Source organism: Anomaloglossus baeobatrachus, chromosome 1, assembly GCF_048569485.1.
Source record: "Anomaloglossus baeobatrachus isolate aAnoBae1 chromosome 1, aAnoBae1.hap1, whole genome shotgun sequence".
In the NCBI taxonomy this organism is placed as follows: Eukaryota; Metazoa; Chordata; class Amphibia; order Anura; family Aromobatidae; genus Anomaloglossus; species Anomaloglossus baeobatrachus.
The window spans coordinates 493,817,265-493,836,632 of record NC_134353.1 but is presented as its reverse complement, the minus strand read 5'-3'; the positions used below and the strand labels follow the sequence as shown (position 1 = coordinate 493,836,632).

Here is a 19,368-nt window from a genome sequence, read left to right as displayed (position 1 = left end):
TGCGAGAGAAAGAGTCTCGGATTACAATCGCAGCATGCTGCGATTGTTTTCTCAGTCCGATTAGGGCTGAGAAAATAATCGCCCATGTGTGCTGACACACAGGCTAGAATTGGTCCGAGTGGAATGCGATGTTTTATCGCACTCCACTCGCACCGATTTTCTCGCCGTGTGGCTTAGCCCTAACAGACGTAGCCATATGAGGGCTTGGATTTTTTGTGAGATGAGTTGTAGTTTTGAAGGACACCATTCATTTTACCATACAATGCGCTGAATAGGGGGAACAAACAATTCCAAATTTGATGAAAAGGTGAAAAATATGCAATTCTGAGATTGATTATTGGGTTTTGTATTAACATTGTTTGCTGTATGGTAAAAATGACGTGGAAATAAAATTGTCTAGGTTGGAATGCATATAATAATAGAAAAAAACAAAACTATAAAACTTCTCAAAGGTTTGTAATTCTTGCTTGGTGTGTTCTAACACCCCATTTTTCCCATATCTCTATGCAATGGTCTGTCAGGTGGTGAGACGTAGGAACTGAAAGCTGGGAATAGATTATGGAGAGATTTAACTACATTAAGAAACACTAAAAAAATGGACTATAATGTGTCACACAGTGCAAAGCAATATAACAATAATGTATTTTAAAACGACAAGCTGCTTTCAGGGCTGAATCCAGAACTATGAAAACCTAACTGTAAGGCCACATTCACACATGGAGTATTTGGTGAGGGTTTACCTGAGTATTTGTAAGGCCACGTGCACACATTCAGTATTTGGTGAGGGTTTACCTGAGTATTTGTAAGGCCATGTGCACACATTCAGTATTTGGTGAGTGTTTACCTGAGTATTTGTAAGGCCACATGCACACATTCAGTATTTGGTGAGGGTTTACCTGAGTATTTGTAACGCCACGTGCACACATTCAGTATTTGGTGAGGGTTTACCTGAGTATTTGTAAGGCCATGTGCACACATTCAGTATTTGGTGAGAGTTTACCTGAGTATTTGTAAGGCCACATGCACACATTCAGTATTTGGTGAGGGTTTACCTGAGTATTTTGTAAGGCCATGTGCACACATTCAGTATTTGGTGAGGGTTTACCTGAGTATTTGTAAGGCCACATGCACACATTCAGTATTTGGTGAGTCTTTACCTCAGTATTTGTAAGGCCATGTGCACACATTCAGTATTTGGTGAGGGTTTACCTGAGTATTTGTAAGGCCACATGCACACATTCAGTATTTGGTGAGTCTTTACCTCAGTATTTGTAAGGCCATGTGCACACATTCAGTATTTGGTGAGTTTTTACCTCAGTATTTGTAAGGCCATGTGCACACATTCAGTATTTGGTGAGTTTTTACCTCAGTATATTACATGTAAGGCCACATGCACACATTCAGTATTTGGTGAGTCTTTACCTCAGTATTTGTAAGGCCATGTGCACACGTTGAGTATTTGAGTAATATAAACACGGGCACCAATTCTATATTTCACACCCACTCCTGGTTTTGGCTTACCGTTCCTGAGGTAATAAAGTCACTAAATACTTAAAGGGAAGGTGTCGTGAAAAAAATTTTTTTTTCCAATAACTGAAAAAATATAAAGTATTAATGTTTAAATAAAATTGTTGTTAATTGAGAAAAATATAAAAAAAATAAAAAGTTTGATATTTTCCACTCTTAAACACTAGGGTGAACAGCTGCTGAAATCCTACTGTAGAACTAGCTCACATTACAACTGCCTCAGGCCCGTTTCACACGTCAGTGAAAAACATTGACGTTTTTCACTGGCGTGTAAAACACACACATGTCCCTGCGTGTGCCGTGAATCACGGCACACGTGGGTTGCCTAAGTGCAATCCGGGCTCCGTTCTCTGTGGCCCGTGATTGCACTTAGTAATCAACTCACCTGCGCCCGCTCCCGCTCTCCATGGTGCTGATCGCTCCCGCGGTGCAGCATCCGGCCAGCGCTGACCCCCGCAGCAGCTGCTTCCAGGTCGGCTGTGTCGCGCATCATGAATATGCGTGACAATAATGAGCCGGCTGAGAAGCAGCAAGCTGCACGGGCTGCAGAGGACATCGCTGGACGCCGGGTGAGTAAAAATGTTTTTTATTTTAAAAGCACATTTTTTTTCTGGCACGTGTTTCACGGACCACACCACTGCGTGGTCCGTGGGACATCAGTGATGCCAGAAAAAAATGGACATGTCTCCGTGCAGCAATCACGCACACGTGGGTATGCCGCACGGAGACACGTGCCGTGAAAAATCACTGACGTGTGAGCAGACCCATTCATTATAATGGGTCTGCGTATATCAGTGATTCTGGTACGTTTACAAAAAAGCACAAACGTACCAGAATCACTGACGTGTGAAAGGGGGCTTAAATGTGGGCAGTATCTGTTCTCCTGTGTGTGATGTCACAGCTCCCCCTCCCATTCTGAGTGCTTCCATACGGATAATAAAAGATGAAGTTTAGGATCACAGTGCGGAGCCATTTTGTTTTTGGCCACAGAGTGATCATAATAGGTCTAAAATGTCACTAAGGCCAGCTGCATAGTACTCCACTGTATCCCGAGCCACACTGTATCCCTAAGCCCCGTTGACTGCATCCCGCTCCCCTATATACTGTGCTGCCGGCCGGGATCGGAGGTCCAAGGTGACATGCGGCGAGGAGGAGTGATCTCACTAGAGATGTCATGCCGCACTCGCCGCTCCCAGCCGCATGCACCTCAGACCTGCGCCCCTGGCAGCCTGTCCTGTCAGCAATCACAGTACGAGCAGCGGAGTCCCAAGGTGAGTGGGAGGGGGTGGGGGGTGTGCGGCAGAGTGCGGTGGGGACGCAGCAGAGTGCGGGGGGAGGAGGACGTGGCAGGATCAGTTACGGTGCAATCACCATTGCCCGGCACGGGTACTCACCCCATCCATCCCAGTGGGTGACAGGGGTAAAGTGGAGCACACAACACACGCTCTGAGCTCCACAAAGATGGCGGTGATCTCCTTCCTCTGCTGTGATCTGGACAGCCCAGGGGGCGCGTGCATTTCACAGCAGACACTGTCTCTGTATTAAGTATAGGGTCGGAGTCCAGCTATTAGACCCAATGCCCTGAGTGCTGCCATAAAGGGGGTGAGTAACTGTCGTTACAAACAGCAAATCCAAGATGGCAGCCCCCAGTGCTTCAGTAAAACTAGAATTAAATAAAAACTAAATAAACCATGAATTTAATTTGGTATTAAAAATACTTTATTTCATAATCACTATTCTGAATATAAAAAAAAAATGCGAGACCTTACCTTTAATGTGTGCACGTGGCCTTACAAATACTGAGGTAAAACTCAAATACTCAATGTGTGCATGTGACCTTACAGATACTGAGGTAAAAACTCACCAAATACTCAATGAGTGCACGTGGCCTTAGACTAAATAAACACGAATATCCAACATAAATACATTCCAGGATCCTGGAAGCAGTGTGATAACTTTTGGCATTTCTGGTAATCTGATCTCATTTGAGTTTTTATTTCCATGCCACCTAAATACCACTATGCAATATCAGGTACAACCACTACCAAAAATAAGAAGACACTTGTGGTAAACAGTGAAATGGTCATAGAATTCGCTCTTATGCCATCAATCAGCTGGTGAACAGAGGTACCGAGCGTTGTGCCATATTGATCTGACCGAACGCCTATCCTATGAATAGGCCATCCATTAGCAGCCCTCAAGAACAACCTTACATGTGAAATATGGCAGGGGGGTGGCTCAAAGAATTGATCAATCATTTGCTAAAAATCTAATTTTTTTTATTATAGTACAGTTGGAAAAAATCTGTGAATTTGCACTTTTTATATGATACATGCCAATTTCAGATCGTGCTGGCTCCTTTTTCTCTGTTATGACTGTAGTTATGCTACAATTTCTGGTGACTGACCATCACCATACCATGCACGCCTGATCTTGGTTTGCAATGTATTCCTCTTGTTGGTAGCTGTTCACATTCAGTTGCCTCACCCCTTTCCACAGGCAATGCTAATTAAGCACCATACTTGGATCTGGTCCGCCTTTATCAATGGTTGCTGTCTGGCACTGGGAGGGTCAGTTCTGATATAGTCCTGGTATGTGTAGAGCTTGCTCCACATGCTGGGTCCTGGGCTGGCCTCTATCCATAATTGCCTCTTTTGCAACATAGAAGCGGTTATATACAGGTTGCAGGTATGTGTGCTCCATTACGGTTCTGCTTTTAACTTTATCTAGGAGGCCACATGGCACATGAAATACAGAATATAGAGTAGGACCCCCCTATTGAGATTTGCCGTGACGTTGGCAGGGGTGGCTCAAAGAATTGATCAATTATTTGCTAAAAATCTCATTTTTTTTATTATAGTACAGTTGGAATAAATCTTTGAATTTGCACTTTTTATATGATGCATGCCATTTTCAGATCGTGCTGGCTCCTTTTTCTCTTTTCTTTTCTATGTGAAATAACACATAGATAATACTGTTCTCGCTTAATTAGTGGTGTGTGGTTCATTGGACCCCAGGTGAGTTTTTTGTCATATTTCCGCAGGTATGGAAGGTAGGTAACTGTGCCCTTCAGGAGCTTCCTACCTTGAGCACCCCTCCCTCCTCAGTGCATAGCAAAATGCAGGGTGACATGCCACAGCGACCCCGCACAACTAATAGTGCAAGTATTTTGCAGCAACTAACTAAAGGTTAATAAGGACAATCATACCATTTCGAACAGTTTCAACATGTTGTTTAGCTGCGCAAGGCTCCGCTTTGATGTCCCCAGGCACTTCCATTCCGAGTTTGTGATAGAATTCTCTCTGTTTACGGATTTCAGCTACAAGTAAAGACAGATCCAATATAACAAAAAATGCAAGGAGGAAATGAACATATAGTTGAAATTCATAGGGATAAAAATGACACATTGAAGGGATTTCAATTTCTAGCTATGCATGCTCACTAGAAAAAAAACTCTGCAATTAGGAACATATTAGCAGGTTTTTGTTATGTAACCTGATAGCATCAGGATATAGCGGCAGAGATCCTGATTCCAGCGATCTGTCAATTACTGGGCTGCTTGGTGCAGTTTTGATAAAACCACTGTTTTCTCTGCTGCACATCTACCAGTTGTCTAAATACTGAGCTCAGTATAACCCCACCTACACGCCACACCACTGATTGTGTACACTGTACATTGGCAGCTGACAAACATGCTCATCAGTGGTAAAGACAGGGCTACACTGCAGGAGCACTACATGGCACAAAAGAATCAGTCTTCTACTAATAATCTCCTACTGATAAAACACTAATTTTAATTGAAAAACTAAAACAAGCAGCCCAGAAAGTGTCATATCACTAGAATCAGGGTCTCTGTCCCTACATCGTGCTGCTGTCAGATGAAATCGCAAAATCCTTTTAAATGGGAATCTGTCAGTCAAATCAACCTTCCTAACCCATCTATACAAGCATGCAGGTCAAAGAAGGCTGAACAAAGTGATACCTTGATATCTGCAATGATGTCTTATTCCAGTGAAATCCACATTTTTTTTTCTTATATGTAAAACAAGCTATTAGCATCTATGGAACGGACATGAATCTCCCTGAGAATCTATCTCAAGATCTTATTTTAAAGGGAACCTGTCAGGTCCCATATGCCTTGTAACCTACAAGCAGGGTGATCTGTGGCCTAAAAGCCCCTTCCTACCCATCCCTGTGTTGTAATATTGTGTAAAATGAATTTAGAAAAAAATATTTTATAACTTACGTGTTCCCTATGTAAATGAGCAGAGGGTTTAGTCCCCAGGGCGTTGGTTTGCCCAGTCTAGTTTGCCTTCTTTACGTGGTATCACACCCCTGTGGGATGGATACCATGGATCTATTGAACGACATCAACTTCAGCCCCTGGAATCCCGCGCGTGCGCACTTCTTATTCGCGCAGCCTTCTTAGCCGAGTGTCTACTTGCCAGCTTTAGACGTGCTCTGCGCATGGTCGGAAGCGCAGATCATGTGCAGTGCGCTTGTGAAGCCGACAAGCGTACATCCAGCTAAGAAGGCTGCGCGAATGAGAAGCGTGCACGCGCAAGATTCCAGGTGCTGACGGTGACATTGTTCATGTAAATCCATTGTATCACACCCACAAGGCCGTGATACCACTGAAAGAAAGCAAGCTAGACGGGGCGAAGTGACGCCCTGGGGACTAAACTCTCTGCTCATTTACATAGGGAACATGTCATGTCAAAACTTTTTTTTATAAATTCATTTTACACAATATTACAGCACAGGAATGGGTGGGAAGGAGTTTCTAGGCCACACATCACCCTGCTTGTAGGTTACAAGGCATATGGGACCAGATAGGTTCCCTTTAAAAGAAAGTATGCATTACCAATGTGAGACATGTATATCAGGAAAGCCCACTGTCAGTCTTAACATGTCTCACACTTGTAGTACCCGCTTTCATTCAAAATATGCCCTGGAGGCAGATTCTCAGGGAGATCTGTGTTGGGCATGTATATCTTAACAGCTCATTGAAAGTATTAAAAAAAAAAGCCATGTGATAGAATGTGTAGCATTTTTGTGGTCCTGCTGTATATTCAATAAATACGTCAGTATGGGATAGTGAACATAAAACTCTATTTTACCTACATAATGAAATTACAGTAAAGATTTAAAACCTGTTCATACACTATTAGAAAATTACCTGATCTTAGTTTGGACTTCTTCAGAATGTCTTAATTTTACAAAGACGATTGTGATAGATACGGATGGATTAGTGCAAAGAGAAAGCTATTGTGAGATCTTGCTCTTTCACTGCTGAAGTGGCAGCAGAGGGTCCTATACCCCTCTCTGACTTTTGCTAGAAAACCAGGTCACTTCAGGAGCCATTAGGGTTAGGGGTGTTTCACACATAGCGAGATCGCTGCTGAGTCACGGTTTTTGTGACGCACCAGTGACCTCATTAGCGATCTCGCTGTGTGTGACACTGAGCAGCGATCTGGCCCCTGCTGCGAGATCGCTGCTCGTTACACACAGCCCTGGTTCGTTTTTTTATTGTTGCTCTCCCGCTGTGACGCACACATCGCTGTGTGTGACAGTGAGAGAGCGACGAAATGAAGCGAGCAGAGAGCAGGAGCCGGCATCTGGCAGCTGCGGTAAGCTGTAACCAGGGTAAACATCGGGTAACCAAGGTGGTTGCCCGATATTTACCTTCGTTACCAGCCTCCGCCGCTCTCACACTGCCTGTGCTGCCGGCTCCTGCTCTCTGCACATGTAGCTGCAGTACACATCGGGTAATTAACCCGATGTGTACTGTAGCTAGGAGAGCAGGGAGCCAGCGCTAAGCAGTGTGCGCGGCTCCCTGCTCTCTGCACATGTAGCACAGCGACGCGTGTCGTTATGATCGCTGTTGTTTCTGCTGTGTTTGACAGCTAAGCAGCGATCATAACAGCGCCATACAAGGTCGCTGTTGCGTCACAGAAAATGGTGACGTAACAGCGATGTCGTTGTCGCTGTCGCTATGTGTGAACCCAGCCTTACTTGTTAGCACTTGACAATTCCTCATATCTCATAAAATCATCAGTCTAGGGCTGCGCATTCCTTTGTTAAATAAAAAGGACACCCCCAGATTGGCATACTGAACTTAAAGACGACATATTGCCAATCTACTAATACCCCAAATCTTTTTCCAAGATGTAAAAAAGACTAAATGTCTTCTGTCATCTTAAGAGCATAGCCTTACTTTTACAGACACTAAATTTTAATCTACCACTTCTTTATGATTGTACAAACCATTATAATCTAATGACTCACAAAAAAAAACCAGATAACTGATGAAATGCAGACATATCTCCTGGTCATTATTATACGCTTTCCAGCATGTACTCATTCCATGTCAAAGATATATTGCCTACCTTCTTGGAGACCTGGCACCAGTTTGTAAACGATATCTTGCATTGTTCGGTCATGACTGGAAAAAAATAAAATTAAAAATAAATATAATAAACACAAAAACAATAATTATGTGTATTCCAATGTAGTTGTCCTACAAAAACTTATACTTATTCCAGAACAGTGGCATTCAGGAATGTTTTGGCATCAAATATTTTCATTATTTTCTAAAAAAGCACACACCAGGCTTGTTTACAGATAATAAAAATGAATTAGTCCATTTTCTTATTCATATGAAAAAAAAATACCACAGGTGTACCCAAAAAGACTTCACCACCAAGACATAACTCCTAATGGGCCTTTACAAATGGTGAGAGGGCTTAAGTATAAGCTTTAAAAGTTTACCTGTTTCAATTTTATTGCATAAATGAACAGTACACATGAAAATAAGCAACTTTGTCATATAACTTTGCTTCTTTCTCCTTCTGGACTGATTTCAAGTCACAGGTAGACCATCTTCAGTGACTATACTGTATTTTCTGGATTATAAAAGAGGCACTTCCCCCCCCCCCTCCACCACCCCAAAACTGGGGGGAAAATGGGGGTGCGTCTGAGGACTTTAGGATGAAAATTGTTGAAAGATATCAACAATCTCAAGGTTATAAGTCCATCTCCATTGATCCTTGATGTTCCTTTCTCCATGATGCGCAACATAATCAAGACATTTACAACCCATAGCTCTGTAGCTAATCTCCCTGGTCGTTGGCAGCAGACAAAAATATTGATGAAAGGTTGGAACACGGAATTGTCCGAGTGGTGGATAAGCAGCCCCAATCAAGTTCCAATGAAATTAAAGCTGTCCTACAGTCTCAGGGTGCTTCAGTGTCTGCGTGAACTATCGGTCGACATTTGAATGAAATGAAAGGCTATGGCAGGAGACTCAAGAAAACTCCACTGCTGATACAGACACATAAAACAGCTAGACTGCAGTTTACCAAAATGTACATGAGAAAGGCTGCTTTCACACTTGTGTTGTTTTGCATCAGTCACAATCCGTCGCCTAGAGGAATTACGGTATCCTGCAAAATATTTAGCAGGAATCCGTTTTTTCCCCCATAGACTTCTATTTGCGACAGATTGTGACTGATGGCCCTGCGTTGCATCCGCCGCGTGACGGATCAGTCGTTTACTGACTGACCGTAAGGTGGGAGCAACGCTGAATGTAACGTTTATCTGCGTGAGGAGGTTGTTTAACTCTAAGGCTATGTGGCACGTTGCGTTCTATTACGCAGCGTAAAATATAGTCACTGCATGTGCGTCTCAGAATGCAGCCGACAAGCTGCGTTCTGAGACGCATTCAGCAGAACGCAACGTGCGCACATTCCTGCAGAATTCATGCGCTCTGGATGCTTGCTCTGCCATGGGAAAAGCATCCAGAGCGCACATTTTTGACAGTGCGGTCCCACTCGGCTCTGCTGCATCCCCATAGACTTACAGCAGAGCCGACTGGGACCGAAATGTCAAAAAGAGCACATGGCTGGCTGCGGGAGACAGCCGCACGATCAGAATGAACTCGAGTGAACTTCACCCGACTTCATTGTGATCGCGCGGCTCTGTCCGTGTGCCGCGGCTTGGTTTGCAGTCACAGGTGAAGGACTCACCTGTGACCGCAAATCTGAGTGACTGCACTGAGAAACGCAATCACCAGTGCAGTCACTCAGGTTACCCGCGGCCAGCTCAAGTCCTCCACCCGAGACCTCTGGCCGCAGGTAACATGAGAGACATCCCTGCACACATCCCGACATCACCGCACACATTCCGACATTCCCGAACAAATCCCGACATTACCGCCGACATCCCCGCACACATCCCGACATCACCGCCGACATCCCCGCACACATTCCGACATTACCGCACATAATCCGACACTACAGCCCTCATCATCACTGCACACACACCGGAATTACCCTAGTGACGTCCCCGCTGACAGCGCGACTCACTTCAGTTTCTGCATGGAGCGGACAGAAGCGGCGGTGTTGTACGGCCACTTCTGTCAGCTTCATGTAGCAGAGCTGGATGTGTCGCGGGACCTCGTGGATTACGCCGGACCTGGAGGTGTGTTTGGGGATTTTAATAAAGTGGTGAAAGAGGGTGGTTTTTGTCTTTTATTTCAAATAAAGGATTTTTCGGGTGTATGTGTTTATTTACTTTCACCAGGTTAATCATTGCGGGTGTCTCAGACACCTAGCCTGCAACGATTAAAGGTAAGGTGTCGCAATTTTTTATTTTTGTATTAAAAATAGTGATTATGAAATCAAGTATTTCTAATACAAAATGAAAATCGCAGCTTATTTAGTTTTTATTTAATTCTTATTTTACTGGAGGCACTGGGGGCTGCCATGCTGGATTTGCTGTGTGTGTAACGACAGTAACTCATTCCTTTATGGCAGCCCCTGTGCATAGAGAACAGAGGTCGGAATCCGACCCCTTTGCTAACGTTACAGTGGGCGCCTGCTGGGACCTGGACGCGCCCCCTGGGCTGTCCAGATCACAGCAGAGGGAGGAGATCGGCACCATCATTGTGGAGCTCACAGCGTATGCTGTTTGCTCCACTTAACCCCTGTCAACCGCCGGGATGTAAGAGTATGGACCCTCCCCCCGCCGTTACCGTCGCCAATGACACCCCCTCCCTCCACTCTGACCCTGCTACCGCCGCCGCCACCGACTCCAATGACACCCTTTCCCTTCGCTCTACCCAGCCACCGCTACTACTGAAACCGCCGCCCCTCCCCCCACCGTTACCGTCTGCAATGACACCCCCTCCCTCCGCTCTGACCCCCGCCGCCGCTGCTGTGTGCGCGCCTCTGCTACCTCTGTGTGCCTCGGCGCTGCTACAGTCTCCAAAAACACCCTTCCGTCTGTCACCTGTCGGCCTGTGTGTGTACCGGTGATACTGTCTGCAGGGCTGTGTATCCAATCCTATCCTGTATGATACAGCAACTCAGCAGACAGTATCTAATCCTATCCTGTGTGATACTGTCTGCCGAGTTGCTGTATCTAAACCTATCCTGTGTGATACTGTCTACTGAGCTGTGTATCTAATCCTATCCTGTGATACGGTCTGCACAGCTGTGTATCTAATCCTATCCTGTGTGATACTGTCTGCTGAGCTGTGTATCTAATCTTATCCTGTGTGATACTGTCTGCACAGCTGTGTACCTAATCCTATCTTGTGATAATGTCTGCACAGCTGCGTATGTAATCCTATCGTGTGTGATACTATCTGCTGAGCGGTGTATCTAATCCTATCCTGTGTGATACTATCTGCTGAGCTGTGTATCTAATCCTCTCCTGTGTGATACTGTCTGCACAGCTGTGTATCTAATCCTATCCTGTGATACTGTCTGCACAGCTGCGTATCTAATCCTATCCTGTGATACTGTCTGCACAGCTGCGTATCTAATCCTATCCTGTGTGATACTGTCTGCTGAGCTGTGTATCTAATCCTCTCCTGTGTGATACTGTCTGCTGAGCCGTGTATCTAATCCTATCCTGTGATACTGTCTGCACAGCTGTGTATCTAATCCTATCCTGTGATACTGTCTGCACAGCTGTGTATCTAATCCTATCCTGTGATACTGTCTGCTGAGCTGTGTATCTAATCCTATCCTGTGTGATACTGTTTGCTAAGCCGTGTATCTAATCCTATCCTGTGTGATACTCCTGCTGTCCTTGGTGACACTTTAGACATTTCTGGTCACCAACAAAATGGCTCTGCACTGTGTCCCTACATGTCATTCTCTGTTATCTGTTGTAAACACTCAGATTAGGAGGGGGAGGTATGACATCACACACAGGAGAGCAGACTCTGCCCACTTTTACTGCAGGCTGTAATGTGAGCTTTTTATACAGTTCAATTTCTGTAGGATTTCAGACGCTGCTCCCCCTAGTGTTTAACAGTGGAAAATATCAAACTTTTAATTTTTTTTTTTATATTTTGCACAATTAAAAAAAAATAATATTTAAACAAAACATTTAAACATTATTACTTTACATTTTTTCAGTTATTATTATTTTTTTTTTGACGATACCTTCCCTTTAACTAGGACTTAGTGGCAGTTATGGGCTGCTGCCATTAACTCCTTATTACCCCGATTGCCACCGCACCAGGGCAATTATGGATGAGCCGGGTAGAGTCCTGGGGCTGTCGCATCTAATCCATGCGGCAATTCTGGGCGGCTGCTGGCTGATATTTTTAGGCTGGGGGGTGCCCCATAACGTGGGGCTCCCCATCCTGAGAATATCAGCCTTCAGCCGTATGGCTTTACCCTGGCTGGTATCAAAATTGGGGGGGACCGCACGCCGGTTTTTTTTTTAATTATTTATTTATTTATTTTACTGCACTACATAGACCCGCCCACCGGCGGCTGTGATTGGTTGCAGTGAGACAGCTGTCACTCAGCATGGGGGCGTGTCTGACTGCAACCAATCATAGGCGCCGGCGGGCGGGGGAAGCAGGGAATACGAGATTGAATAATGGGCGGCCGGCATTTTCAAAAGCAGGAGAAGCCGCCGGAGCAGTGTGACAGCTGTGCAGCTGATCGGTGAGTATGAGAGAGGGGGGAGAGGGATAGACCGACACAGAGAGAGAGAGACCGACCGACAGACAGCCAGCCGGTTAGAGAGAGACCGACATTACAACCAATACGCACAAAAGAAGTGACATGTCACTTCTTAGAACGCGCGCTTTGGGCAGCCAACCGAAGCGCTGCGCTCTAATACGCCACGTGCGCACGGCTCCTGCATAATCTCCATAGATTATGCTGGGGACGCAGGATGCATGCAGTTACGCTGCGGTGCAGATCGCAGCATTACTGCATGCAAATACGCAACGTACGCACATAGCCTTACTGTGAGCGTGCGCACAGTAAAAAAATCATGATCTACTGTAAATGCAGTTCCAGAGGCCGGAAAAGTCAGCTGATCACCCGGCAGCCGCCTTTTGTGAATGATGATCGTAAAACAGTTAAAAAAAAAAAAAAGAAGGGAATCGCATCGCTTTTTTGCAGCATCAGTTCTGCCACTATCTGCAACGCATCCGTTGCATCAGGCACACAACTGTTTGTGACGGTTACAAAACAACGCAACTGTGAAAGCAGCCTAAGCTAAAATCCTTGTGGGAAAGAGTCTTGTGGACGGATGAGATCAAGTTAGAGCTTCTTGATAAAGGACACCATCCTACTGTTTTCCAAAAACAGAATGAGACCTACAAAGAAAAGAATACAGTACCTACAGTCAAATATGATGCAGGGTCAAAGATGTTTTAGGATTATTTTACTGCCGGTGGCACTGGTTGCCTTGACTGTGCGAACAGCATCATGATATCTGAAGATCACCAAAGGATTTTGGTGCCTATAATATAGTGCCCAGTGTCGGAAAGTTGGGTTTGCATCCTAGGTCATGGGTCTTCCAGCAGGACAGTGACCCCAAGCAAATTTCAATAAACACCCAGGAATGGATGGAAACAGAGACTGGAAATTTCTGAGGTGGTGAGCAGTGAGTCCATATCGAAATCCCATTGAATACCTGTGGAGAGATCTTAATATTGCTGTTGGGAAAAGGTGCCCTTCAAATATGAGAGACCTGGATCAGTTTTCAATAGAAGAATGGTCTAAACTTTTAGTTGACAGGTGAAAGACGTTCAATGATGGTTAAAGGAAGTGATTGTAGTGTCTTTTCATTGTAGCGGGGTGGGGGTCCCCCAGGACCACAAAGACGCCGTGACGCAAATAGTCCGATCAAAACAGCTTTATTGTCCTCGCTGTACATGTAAATGGACCCGGAACACAGCCGGGATATGCACCGTCCACACGGGTCCCCGTCACACAGGCACCCTTTGCCGTAGGAGACGGTCTTACGATGCCCCGTTCGGCTGTTCCAGGAGGGTCCACAAACTTATAATCGCTCCACGCCGGCCTGGAGTTTTTCCAGGCTTCCGGCTCTGCAGCTTACAGAGCAGAGCTTTTCCAGGCTTCCGGCTCTGCAGCTTACAGAGCAGACTCTAGTACAAGATCATAGTGGGAGTTTTAACCACTTTCTTCTCTCTCTGGCACCCGGTAGCAGACACCTCTAGCTGAGGTTCCTTCTTGGCCCCAGGGCCCTCTGCAGACCACTGGGTCTGTGTCTCCTCCAGGAGAGGTTCGGCCTTACAGCCCTAGTCTGGCTGCACTCACCTCAGTCTGAATATCTGAGTCCTGTGCTGAACCTCCACACAGGATGCTCCATGCAGAGTTCTCGGCTCTGCGCTCACTCTCCCAGCACACGCGCTTGGAAGTCTAGAGCTAGTCTCTATCCAGACTGCCCTAGACACACTCCACCCAGGTTCTGAGACTGGATTGCTTTAACCCCTCGAGCCACACCCACAGGTGGAGGTCTGTGAATCTCAGCCCTGCAAAGCACCTTGGGATTATTAAAGGGAACCTGACCCTTATGTGTAGCAAGAAGCCTTTGTGGACTACAAGTCCCATAGCAACCTTTTTCGTCTAGATATCGCAGATACCTTCTCCACTGTGACATATAGCGACCATTTACCACGTTGGTGGTCGCTACGTCACATCATGTAGACAAATTTGTGTTCTGTTCCCTTCTATTTTGATTAACTCTGTAGTGATATTGGAACAACAATATGCCCAATATGCCCAATTGCCCATGCAAATTGGCCCCTGCCCAGCTCACCAAACATCTCCATAAGTAGTATTGTGTTGGGTTTAAAGACTACACTTCCCAGAATGCAAACTGCTACATAATTTACTATACAAACAGAAGTCTGGAAGCTTTGATTGTAATTGGAAATTAAGCTACAGACTGGGAGCTAAGATCAGTACAAGAAAAGTAATACAAGTTACAAAAAATAATGGTTATGTAGATTAAATATGCAAATGTAAAATGGTCTTTACAGTCAATTATTAAAGGGGTGTCTATGCTAGTGATATCAATGACCTTAGCATATTAAGAAGAAAAAAAAAATTCCTTTCCTATGTGAATAGTGTCAGATTGTAGTGACATTATTACTATACTTGGGCCAGAATGTGGATTATCATCATTATTAAATTGGGGCCAGACTGGGAGACATTACTACAGACTTAATCAAAATGGAAGGTGCATAATTATAGCCTCAGTATACATAACCAAGGGAACATAACACAAATTTATCTACATGAAAAGACACTACAAACGCTCAGAGTGATTTCAATTAGAGACAAGGCAAATTACTATAGGCTGTTATCCAGTTTTGTGCAAACAGGTCCCAGAAAATCCTCAGATATAACTGTTTCAGTGATGCGTTGTCTCAGACCGTTCAGATCTTGTGGCCCAATGGCAGATACACTGAGTCCCAATTGTGGCACCACAGAATGAAGTCGCAGGGTATTGGATCTAGCGATCGTGGAGGTTAGTACAACATTGGTGAATTGACCTGAGACAGTGCACCACTGAAACAGTTGAGTCCATATCCGAGGATTTCCGGATTGTGTCTGCCCAGAACTGGACTACCGCCTAGATATCTGCTGGTTCACCAATGGAAATCAATTTGAATATTTGTATTCTACAGATAAAAAAACTTCGATAGTGTGTGCATGTTAAATTTTTGTTATGTTCTCTAGGTTATGAATTGAGGCTATAATTTTGAACCATCCTTTCTGAATCAAATTGGGTCAAAAATGGGGTACGTTACTACAAGAATTCCGGGATGTTATTAATAGAGATGGGAGAGCGTACTCGCCACTGTTCGGTACTTGATCGAGCATCAGGGTGATCGGGTACTTGCGAAGCTTGGCCGAGTATTGAGTGCGCTCTCATGTTTCATCCGTGAAAGAACGACTACACAGGCACAGGCTTGTTTCACTACACGATATGTGCAGGCACCCCAGGGGGGCCATTCTCAGCCTCTGAATGGCTCTCACTGGAGTTGAAAGAATGTTTTCGAATAAAGTGTATCAAAAGAAAAAACAAAAACAAAAAAACAAAAAAAAAACAACAAAAAAACAGCCTGCTTTCTTTCCCCTGGAAATGCTCTGTGTGCGTGGGTGGAGAGATGAACTGCCCAATCATAGATTTCTATTATGCTGGTTACTCTAGTTGAGCAGTTTCAGAGCGACTGATCTACTTGACTCGAGTACCGAGCATTTTAGTGCTCACCCATCTCTAGTTATTACTATACTGAGGTCAGAATAAGGGATATTATTATTGTATGGGTCCAATTGGGGGACATTATTATTGCATGAGGAAAGAATTGGAGATTTTACAAATATATAAGTCCACAATGTAGGACACTAATACCGTATTTTTCGCTTCATAAGACGCACTTTTGGGGGAAAGTAGGTGGTGCGTCTTATAAACCGAATATACGGGGGGGTACATATTATATATATATATATATATATATATATATATATATATATATATATATATATATATATATATATATATATATATATATATATATACACATATACACATACATACATACACACACACACACACACACACACCTATATGTGATATATATACCTATATATAGGTGACAGCTGCGGGCGGCAGCGTTAGATCTCCTGCTCCCGCTCATATAATATGCACAGCCGCTGTCCATCAGCATGTTGCTGAAACCGCATCACGCTGAGGGGCTGGGGCAGCGGGGCATATTATATCTGCCTGTGCTCCCTTTGATCGCACATGCCCCCCCTGTGTTAGATATGGCCCCCGTGCTGCTGCCCATAGTAAAATAAAAAAAGCTTTACTTACCTCCAGCGCTGATCTCCCGGTCTCCTGCTGCTGCTGCTGTCTGTGATAAGGCACGCAGAGATGATATCACTCTGCCGTGCCGATCACATGACCGGCAGCAAGAACCAGGAAGTGGAGGAGGGGAGGACTCGGAGCTCAACTGCGAGGAGGGAGACACAGGGATTACAGCGCTGAGAAGGTAAGGAAAGTGTTTTATTTTATTATGGGCAGCAGCATGGGGGGCATATCTAACACAGGGGAGATGTGCCATCTATAGTGGCCATGGGCAGCACACATGGGGGCCTTATCTAACACAGGGGAGGTGTGTGCCATCTATAGTGGCCATGGGCAGCACACATGGGGGCCATATCTAACACAGGGGAGGTGTGCCATCTATAGTGGCCATGGGCAGCACATATGGGGGCCATATCAAACACAGGGGAGATGTGCCATCTATATGGGCCATGGGCAGCACACATGGGGGCCATATCAAACACAGGGGAGGTGTGCCATCTATAGGGGCCATGGGCAGCACAGGGGGACGTGTCCCAGCACAAGGGGGCTATAGTCAATATAAGGGGGCCATATCCAGATTAAGGGGGGCTAATTTTAGGATGGGGGGCTATGAGGGACATATACCCTATATGATTTGTTAGACAGACACTGGCATTATAAGATGGACCCCATTTAACATTAAAAAAAAAACCTCTTTTCCTTCACCAAATTTGGGGGTGCGTCTTATAATCAGGTGCGTCTTATGAAGCGAAATATATGGTAATAGCTCTCTTACAGTCTCACATAACTTATTTCTAAAAAAAAGGGTTCACAAGAGGGAACATCACTACTTTATTAGATTTTTGTTTTTAGGGACAAGGAGTGTGTGTGTGTGACAAAAAGGAGATACTGTTACTGTGTAGGGTGCTACTGAACTACGGCATTTTTTTCCTTTATCTTGTCCGATGTTTAAGACTATGTGCGCACTTAGCGTTCTGTCCCTGCAGAAATTTCTGCAGCGATTTGAACAGCACACGTGCGCTTCAAATCGCTGCAGAAAGAAAAAAAAAAAAAAAGTTACAAGCGCTCTTGAGTGCAGCCCCTCCCATAGACAGAGCGGGGACTGCATGCAGAGCGCACGGAATAAGTGACGTCACTTCTTAGAACGCACGCTTCGAGCAGCAGCCGAAGCGCTGCGCTCTAATACGCCACGTGCGCACGTCTCCTGCATAATCTTCATAGATTATGCTGGGGACGCAGGACGCATGCAGTTACGCACCGTAACTGCATGCAAATATGCACCGTGCGCACATAGCCTAAGAGAGGAAAATATTGGGGAGTGTTCTCAACTCTCAACAAGCAATTAGCCCTAGAAGTCTGTGTGTTACATTCTATAGAGATGAATCTTGGCTGGACGAAGTCATAGCGGTCTGTGCTGGGTGAAGAGGAAAAGTTAGAAAGAAAGGACTTGAATTGGAGATGTCACTAGCCAGGTCAGATCGCTGGTGGGATCGCTGGAACGTCACTAAAAGTGTGACGGTACCCTAAAATGTAGTCTGGACATGGTGTGAAGGCGTTTGTCCCTTATACGTGGTATTATTGGTATATTGGTCTTGGTATGGTGGTTTGTGTTGTGAATGGAGTTCACTTGATCTCTCTGAAGATTATTTATTTCAATTAGATATTGAATATTTGAACATTTAACCCTTCCCTGTCCTGTCACATAGTATTAAATAATGCCGGTGATGCATTTATGGTAATATAACCACCACTGTACACAGCTGTTATGATGTGGTCACAGTAGATGAGCAGGCAGCTGTAGTTTGCATTCTGCTGTGGAGGGGATAATGACTAACAGATACAGTATTAGCATGTAGCCATAGTGTGGGCCCCTACAGTCAATTCTGCTGGTGGTCCCTAGGCACCCCATTACCACACTGTGTACATTCTAAGGTGGTAACTGGGAAGTAATCAGGCTCAGAAGATAAATAACTATAAACTAGAATATGATCTGCAGAACGCTCACTTACCCTATATATTGTAGAGGGTGACTTTGATGGATGACAATTCTACACGTTGGACATGTGTTATTTTCTTCCAAATATTTCACCAAGCAACTTCTACAAACTGTGAAAGATAAAATGTATACATTTTTTTAATTTATGTCTGAAGTACAGCACACAGCACATGAAATGTCAGTAGCTTCCTTCTTTTTAATACACTTAATTAAAGCCTGGATGCATTTTTCCTGTGTGTTTCTCAATTCCACTTTTCAGACTGTAAAAGCCTAATTAATATACTATTCTAATTAAAATTGTTCCTTTCCTTGCTCCACCATCTGTATTTTCTAACAAACGAAACATTGCAGATTCTCACATGTACTATCCAATGGTGCCATCTACTGGCCACACTCAGAATTTGGATTACAAAAACCAGCCCGGGTTGTCTCCGTCCACATCACACTCCTTACTAAAGAATAACAAGTAATCCATCTATATAGGCAAGTCTGTGCAATACAAAATATCAGGCTTCCTAATATTCCATGGGATTGTGCCTGAAAATGAGGTTTATTGGTAGGGACTCCAGTTACATTTTACATTAAATTATTGAAACCATATTAAGAACAAAAACATAGACCAATTTACATATTGATACCCATAAAAAATACTGTTTATTAAGTAATAATTAAAAAACAATATATTT

At 44.4% G+C, this 19,368-nt stretch overlaps 1 protein-coding gene across 1 annotated transcript in view; it reads right to left on the bottom strand.

Moving 5' to 3' along the window:
• PCGF3 (polycomb group ring finger 3) overlaps positions 1-19,368 on the bottom strand; it is a 150,505-nt gene that overhangs the window by 40,487 nt on the left and 90,650 nt on the right. Inside the window, exons 3-5 of the mRNA XM_075338604.1 lie at positions 18,696-18,792; positions 7,917-7,972; positions 4,736-4,846 (exon numbers count right to left, since the gene is read on the bottom strand). Of these exons, the coding sequence (XP_075194719.1) occupies positions 4,736-4,846; positions 7,917-7,972; positions 18,696-18,792 (264 nt within the window). The remainder of the gene's footprint in view (positions 1-4,735; positions 4,847-7,916; positions 7,973-18,695; positions 18,793-19,368) is intronic.